This window comes from Medicago truncatula, chromosome 7, assembly GCF_003473485.1.
Source record: "Medicago truncatula cultivar Jemalong A17 chromosome 7, MtrunA17r5.0-ANR, whole genome shotgun sequence".
NCBI lineage: Eukaryota > Viridiplantae > Streptophyta > Magnoliopsida > Fabales > Fabaceae > Medicago > Medicago truncatula.
In genome coordinates this window covers 51,839,982-51,847,760 of record NC_053048.1, presented here as the reverse complement: position 1 = coordinate 51,847,760, position 7,779 = coordinate 51,839,982, and the positions used below count along the sequence as shown (strand labels likewise).

Below are 7,779 nucleotides of genomic sequence, written 5' to 3'. Positions count from 1 at the left end.
GATTTTGTAATTGTTTAAGAAATTCATATTTATGGGGAATAAAAATTCATAATAAATTCGTCCCTAGTTGGAAAAATCTATTTTTTGTGTGTAAAGCCATGTTTTAACATCCTAAAGATGCCTTGAAAAAAATTATGAAAAAATTCAATCTCTAGATCACTTTTTTGGACCACACGTATATTAAAAGGTAAAAAATAAGAAGAATCTCAAATTACAAAGTTAAAATATGTACTTTTTATTTTACATGGTCATTTTTCAGACATCATATATTTTACAAGATCAATTTAAACAATTAACCTTTAATATAAAACAGTGAAAATTCTATTTTATATATATATATATATATATATATATATATATATATTAATAACAACATATATGTCAGCATTAATTTTTGTTTTTCTCTTTTAGTGGTACTAATTTTTTTTAATAAAGTGGGACTTTGTTTTTGAAGGGTATTAGTGGTACTTTGTTGAATTTATATCGGAGACATTGTCTTTATCTTTCATCTTTCTTTAAGATATTAAAGCAAAATAATTTGGAAGACAAACTAGGGCGCCTAATTTCCGAATTATCGCGCCTAAACTGCACCTTTTACTTTTATAATTTTTCGGTTTCAAGAAAATATACTGCAATTTACAAATGCTATTTATATTATTTAAGAGAGAAGTAGTAAAAGAAATATTACACATTATTTCATTTAATAATTTTTCTACTACAATTAAAATATGCTAAATTTGTCCCGTGAACTTAGATCAGTTGGTAGGGACATTGCATAATTTATGCAGGGGTCAGAGTTCGAACATAGACACCCCACTTCTCCACATTTAATTATGTGAGTAGGCTACTAGACAAAAAAAAAATTGCTAAATTTTACGGTTGGTGTCAACCAATCAAAACTCTATTCGTTCGTAATTATAAATTTATAAGGCCGTTTAAAAAAAATGTTTGATGCTAAATGAGACCATAAATACATTTTAGATTCATCTATTACTTTTCTTTTCCAAATATACCCCTTATTAATATTATCGATCGTATTAGAATATGAAAAATAATATTAAATATATCTATACACAAAGGATAATTTAGTAATAGCCATACTCAAACAAATTTATTATTCCAACTAATTTTTTAATATTCAGAATTTTTGTTAGATGTTCCTATGTTAAGAGACAGAGAAAATATATCATTTTAATTTTTATTTTTTTTTTCATTTAGAGTGGTGGCGCGCCCCCAAATAATGTAGAAAGAAACGAACAACACTCTTCCACACATATATTTAAAACAACGTAGCGTTTCCATCTTTCACACTCTCGACATTCATCTTTCTTTTCGTCAAAGTGGTTTTGTGCATCAACAATTTCATCAATGGTCTCGGCTGCTCCAAGCTCGGCGTCTAGACTTCAAGTTTGTTTCTCTTTCCATCAATCTCATACTTTATCTGATTTTGCTCAATTTATTTTAGGTTTTTCATTTCATTGTTCGCATCTGTATGACAGCCTTTGTAGCACTGACACCGACACTTCTCATCAAAGGCGTAATGTTTGGCCTGTATCTCGACATCAACATATAAAATTAGTTTCAATTATGTTATTTTCTCAAATAATTATCGACATTGACTCATCTTCGTGTTTGATATCTCTATCATCAATTCTTCACACATGGCAACAATTTTTTAGAATTTAACCTAGATAATCGTGCATTATTATTTTGTTCCTAATTGGATAGAAAAATGATGTAAATAAACAATTCTTTGTTTCATCATTTCAAATAGGCATAGAAATTGGGCGGGACAGGGACGAGTTTCAGCTTCCCTGTACCTGGATCTCATATACTTATCTGTTAATCTATCTAATCTACGATAAGGATGGGAAATTGAATCTCATCCCCGTATATAATGGGTTCGAGTATCCCCGCTCATTTCCCATCTATTTAGTGATATAATTTTTTTAATAAAAAAATAAAAATAAAAATTTCCAACCCCAAACTCGAACCTGCCCCGAGCCCAGAATTTTCCCCAAACCTACTACCATAAATTAATTTCCACCATTTTTCTATTAATCTAATCCATTTGGGGTAGAAAAATACTCAACATCATGTGTATTTGTCAATTGCAAACCATGGGAAATATTCACAACGATTAAAAGTTAAAAAATATCTCAGAAGTAAGGATGACATTTAGAAGCTTGCATGTTGCATATCGATAATTTTTCACATTAGAGACGGGATCGGGGACGGTACCAATATCTCTGTTACTCGCCCCGTGTCTGTATTTTGAAATCGGAAGAGTACTAGTTTTGTTTCCACGCCTAGTTCAAATCACTTTAATTTCTAATTTGTTGCTTGCATGAAAGGGGGTGTATGCAAGTTTATTCTTTTCATTTTTTTGTTATATGCTAATAATACTTATTGTATGGATAGGCAAAACATGGAGGGGGAGCGACAATCACTCGTCAAACCTTGACGAACAAGATACATTTGGTGAAAAAGCAAATCCAAAATGAACGAGCTGAGTCGATTAAAGTGAGTTCAATTTGGTTGTTAATTCTTTGAAATTTTGTATATAGTTATGTGTAATTATGTTTTCTACATGATTATTCTTCTTACTTTCCACTATAAATTGAGGGGGAAATGTGAACATTTTAATCTCTATGTTGAGTTTATTAAGTTGTTTTTTAGGAACTATTATTAGTACAGTTCCTCTTAATTTTTTATGGACTTGGATAATGTCAAAGTTGAGAACAGAATGGCTCTTCTGTCTCCTTACATGAAGCATTCTCTTTCACGTAATTGTTGTTTTGGTGGCACAACTTGATTTTTTTGTAGCAGAACTTTCATTTCTTATTTTAATTTGTTTTTCCCTGCATATTTCTATGAGCAAGCCATGTAGTCAATCTTAATTATCTTTTCTCAGGAAAAGCTTCAGAAGAATAGAGAGAATCTTCAAAGTCAAATTTCTAAGGCCATGTTAGTAATATCAAAAAACGAATCACTACCAATTGGAGGAAATATTCTTTTTTCAAGAATGAATCGTCCACCGTGTACGTTCTATAGTCCCGATCATCAAGTTTTGGGAGAGGAAGACCGTAGCAACAAACCTGTGAGAACTATCAGGATGCCAAGCATCAACAGGTTACCTCCATATACGTCTTGGATACATTTAGCCAGGTGTGTTTGAATTATAAATTTCAATGACATGTTGTGAATCCTCTTACATGAAAATTTTTAGGAAGTGAAAGTGTATGTTTAATATGCATTTGATGTCAAATGTTATTGATCAATCTATGTTAAATTTGTGTCGTCTATTTACTACTTTCTGAAAACATTTCTTGCAAAATAGAAATGAAAAAATGACTGCAGATCAGGCAGTTTCTAGAAAAAGAAATGTATATTATAATCATCAGGAAGGTGAAACATTAGTATGCAGTGATAGTGATGAAGAGTCAAACGAGGACAAGGAAGTTGAACGTAAATTTTCTCAGGGTGAAGACCGATTTATTAGGTAAATCAAAATGTACATGTTATTATACTTACATTTAGAAGTTCTATTTAATTTATCAGTAGAATTAAAGATGTAAATTCTTAAATTTCAAATTTAATTGATATGTAATACATGTTTTGCTGGACCTCCAAAAAAATTCTACTTATTGTGCATCATTTTATCTACTTCATTAAAATAATTTAAGTTTCTCCTTAACTAAACATATTATCTTGTGACTATTTAATATATTAGGACGGTATTTGATGAACATGGTTTAACTGAGGAAGTGTTGAGTATTGTTAAGGATGTCATCGGAGGTACCAGTTCAGAAATTCAGGTAATGTAGAGTAATTTACAAGATTAATATAGCTTTGATGATTGTTAATTCTAATATGTATTACAAAAATAAGTTTCTTTGTGATATGTGTTGTATTAATTACGTATGAGCAGCTAATTTTATGTCATGGACAAATGTTCTCAATCAAAATATGCAGGAGCGATATAAAAATATCAAGGAAAAGGACCAAAATGATGAAGATCGTAGAGAAAGTGAATCTCAGACTGATACATTTTTGAACAAAAGCTTGAGTGTCTCTTTAGATACTTTTGACAACTTTTACTGTCGTCGTTGCATGGTAAATACAAGAAAAAAATATCAATATTTTGCCTTTTTTTTCACCACAATATTGTTGTCTATAATAAGATAATGATTATATTGTGTGTCTTTATTTTTGTAATTTTTTTGTAGATCTTTGATTGTCCTTTGCACGGTTGTTCTCAAAAGATAATATATCCTGTAAGCAACCATGTTTCTTCATTCATTTCTTAACATGTGCATGCTTCCATTATTAATTAAATATATTAATTTGATGGTTTACTTCTCAGGCTGAAAAGCAACCAGTTTGGCAAGAACCTGAAGGTCCCAAAGAACCATGTGGTGAACATTGTTACCTTCATAATAAAGATGTTACAATTAGTAATTGTATGAGGGGCTTAAATTTGGATGCTAACAATGATGAAAAAAATGATATGGATGAAAGAAAATCCAAGCACTTGTCTGACTCAATAGAAGGACAAGCTGAGGAGGAGTCTATTCCTTCGGATTGGAAACTTTTGGAAAAAGAATTATACTTGAAGGGAATAGAAATGTTTGGGAGAAATAGGTATAAAAATCTTTCTCATTTTTCACCTCACATTTAAGCTAAGTCCATTTTTCTAATGTTTTGGCTTATATGCAATTTATGCTTTGCAGTTGTCTTATAGCTAAGAACATACTTTTTATGATGAAGACTTGCACGGAAGTTGCTAGATACATGTATGCTGAAGAGTCAATCCCACATGGATCCATGGGCGAAAATGGACAATCAAATGCAATGCGCATTGTGAGTACAATCATTCATTTCATATCCCCATCTCCTTTGTGTTTTTTTTTAGTCCAAGTCTTGAATTGTCCATATCATATTTTATAGGAGTGTTTGATTAGTATGAGGTGAAAGTTATATATATGAGATGTGGTGGAATTGAAGACGTCAACGAGGCGGGATGGGGAGTACTCTCCGCTCCCCATCTATGTCATTCAAAATGTTCATCATTCCTTATTTTTAAGAGTTTTTTCTCCATGTCCTTATTCTCGTGTGGACCAGGTCAACATGATCAAATTTCTATTATTTTGATTAAAATTGGTAGTCAAAAAATTTAACCATCAAACAAACGAAAAAGCAAGATAATGAGTCTTGTAGCATCAGTAAACTTAATGTAAAATAAATTTATCCGCATGTTGTGTGAATAGATAAACAAATATAACATGTAAAACATTTGAATATATCTACATATTTTTAATGTTATTCTCAGGTATGATCCCCATCCTCAAACTACCATCAAAGAGACTTTCTCTCTCGTATATGACTTTGGCAACTTGAATATAATTTTTCAATTTTTTTTCAAAACAACTTTGACAACATTTATGCATACTCAAAGATTGTCAAATTGTTTTTGAATGAGTTATTTTGCTAGGACAATGAGATGCCATCAAAGTCAAGGTCGATGTCAAGAAAGAGCAAATCTAAGAAGTTCAAATATTCTTCAAAATCTTGTGGACTTCCATCCAAATGGAAAAGAAGAAGAAATACCGATGAGAAAAACAAACTGGAAAAGCACTATACACCTTGTGAATGTGAGGGGGCGTGTGGAAAGCAATGTCCATGTCGTCTTAATGGTTTTTGCTGTGAAAAATATTGTGGGTATGTCAATTTTCATTTAATTATGTTACTTTTCGATGGAAAACAACTATGTTTTCAATGTGATCAGTTATATTTTTTACCTTCAGGTGTTCAAAGCTCTGTAAAAATCGATTTGGAGGATGTCAGTGTACTAAGAGTCAGTGTAGAAGTCGACACTGTCCATGTTTTGCAGCTTCAAGAGATTGTGACCCTGATGTATGTCGAAATTGTTGGGTTAGGTAATGTCTTTAATTTTAAATTGATTTCATTTTTCCTATATCTGGTAAAGGGGGCTTTGTTCGTGTTTTGAATGATTTTCAAACCCTCTTTATTGTTTAACATTATAGGGTTCTTCTATTATTTTGTGGCGGAAATTAAAGAGTTTTCCTTGTACTTGAATTAAGTACTATTATTACTCATATTATTTGTACTTCTCTCATTCTATTTAACAAAATAAACACCGCATGTGATTGAATAAGTGATAAGTAATGTTTTTGGTCATAAGTGAATTAAGTATGTCATGTATCTTTTGCTACGATAGTTGATGTACCTAAACAAATTGAACTCTCCATATTTTCTATTAAATCATTTCAGCCAGAGGTGATTCAAACTAAACTGTAACTAATATAATGCTTCTAACTATGGCATTTTGTCTATAGTTGTGGAGATGGTGGAGATGGTGATTTGGGAGAGTCGTCTTATCGTGGAGAGGATCAATGTGAAAACATGATGATTCTTTTAAGGAAACAGCAAAAGGTATTTTTATTTTTTTGCTCTTTACATTATCTATATTTAGTTTCCTTGATTGATATGTATATTGTCAGATTCTTTGGGCAAGGTCTGATGTTGCTGGATGGGGAGCTTTCTTAAAGGTTAGAGATGTTTGCACTTGATTTATTTTATAAGAAAAAATTGTGAATGTATTGTTATCACTGATTGACAATTGTTAATACACTTCAGGCCCCGGCAAACAAAAATGATTTTTTAGGAGAGTACACTGGTGAAGTAATCTCTCATATAGAAGCTGATAAGCGTGGAAAATTTTATGATCGTGTAGACTTTTCGTACCTTTTTAACTTGAATGATACGGTAAGTGTCTCGTATCAATTATAATTCTCTTAAAAGTGAGCCTATTCTAGCATATCTTCTATGGACAAGCTTTCTCCATTAGTTTTTTTCTTTCTTAATTACAAAGAAAAATCTAATTACTATACATAATTTGTGGTTCATCATGACCACCTATAATGGTCTATCTTAACATCATGCGGCAAAATGATTGCATATTAACCTATATATTTACTGTTGTACTTATAAGATTGTTTTTTCTAATCAACCTTTTCACGCAAAATGATTGTTTTTTTTCAGTATTGTCTTGATGCTTTTCGCAAAGGGAACAAGTTGAAGTTTGCAAATCACGCATCAAAAGCGAATTGCTATGGAAAGGTGAGTCTAGCAACTCATTTTTATAGAGATATATGAAAGTTATCTTTTAATCTCTACATTGGGTACTTAATTATTGAATTGTAAATGTGTGGTCTATTGTAGATTGTGTTTGTTAATGGGGATCATCATGTAGCAATATTTGCAAAGGAACGCATTGAAGCTGGGGAGGAGCTTTTCTTTGATTACGGGTATGATGAAGATAGTCGACCACCATGGCTTCATAGACTTCTAGATGATGGTTCCAAGGAAGATGATGATGCAACATTTTCTCAAGCAAAAGCCAAGAAACATTGCTCTCGCTGATGGGATAAAGTGGAGATCAAGTGTGTAATCTGTACCGTATTTTCTCTCCGTTAACAATTTTAATATCCTACAACAACTTTTTTATTAAGATTATTGAAATACGGTAAAAATAAATAAATAGGCTAGAGGGTTTTTTTTGGTACATTGGAAAGAGGTTATTCTATTTCTATTCAATATTATCTAAGGCTAGAGGGATTGTTTGGAAGCAATACTGGATTTTACTGATGATGTTTGTGGCATATGTATCTTCTTTTTATGTTCTTGATGTTAATCTTGCCAGTTTTCATGAATGTCATAATTTCATTGTTACATTTCACCAAATTTTTATGGTAC

The 7,779-nt window shown here is 31.4% G+C and overlaps 1 protein-coding gene across 2 annotated transcripts; it reads left to right on the top strand.

The window, feature by feature from the left end:
* The first annotated feature begins 1,277 nt into the window (after positions 1-1,277).
* On the top strand, positions 1,278-7,757 carry LOC11420993 (histone-lysine N-methyltransferase EZA1). Of its 2 annotated transcripts, none has more exons than XM_039828182.1 (16): positions 1,278-1,407; positions 2,422-2,523; positions 2,915-3,168; positions 3,341-3,502; positions 3,734-3,818; positions 3,976-4,116; positions 4,230-4,277; positions 4,367-4,644; positions 4,734-4,863; positions 5,495-5,721; positions 5,808-5,939; positions 6,360-6,456; positions 6,525-6,572; positions 6,661-6,789; positions 7,066-7,143; positions 7,246-7,757. In XM_039828182.1, exons 1-16 carry the CDS (start codon positions 1,369-1,371, stop codon positions 7,444-7,446), a joined length of 2,151 nt encoding a protein of 716 aa, XP_039684116.1. In that variant the 5' UTR covers positions 1,278-1,368; the 3' UTR covers positions 7,447-7,757. The 2 variants fall into 2 exon arrangements, with proteins under 2 accessions (XP_039684116.1, XP_024626863.2); XM_024771095.2 differs by lacking the exon at positions 1,278-1,407 and adding an exon at positions 2,055-2,288.
* The last annotated feature ends 22 nt before the right edge of the window (positions 7,758-7,779 follow it).

What these genes read in the sequence shown, in the direction of transcription:
- LOC11420993 (XM_039828182.1), top strand. Translation starts at nt 1,369, where the DNA reads ATGGTCTCGGCTGCTCCAAGCTCGGCGTCTAGACTTCAA. An exon ending in GCTCGGCGTCTAGACTTCAA is followed by an intron (nt 1,408 to 2,421) that starts GTTTGTTTCTCT and finishes TTGTATGGATAG; the next exon opens with GCAAAACATGGAGGGGGAGC. An exon ending in GAAATGTTTGGGAGAAATAG is followed by an intron (nt 4,645 to 4,733) that starts GTATAAAAATCT and finishes TATGCTTTGCAG; the next exon opens with TTGTCTTATAGCTAAGAACA.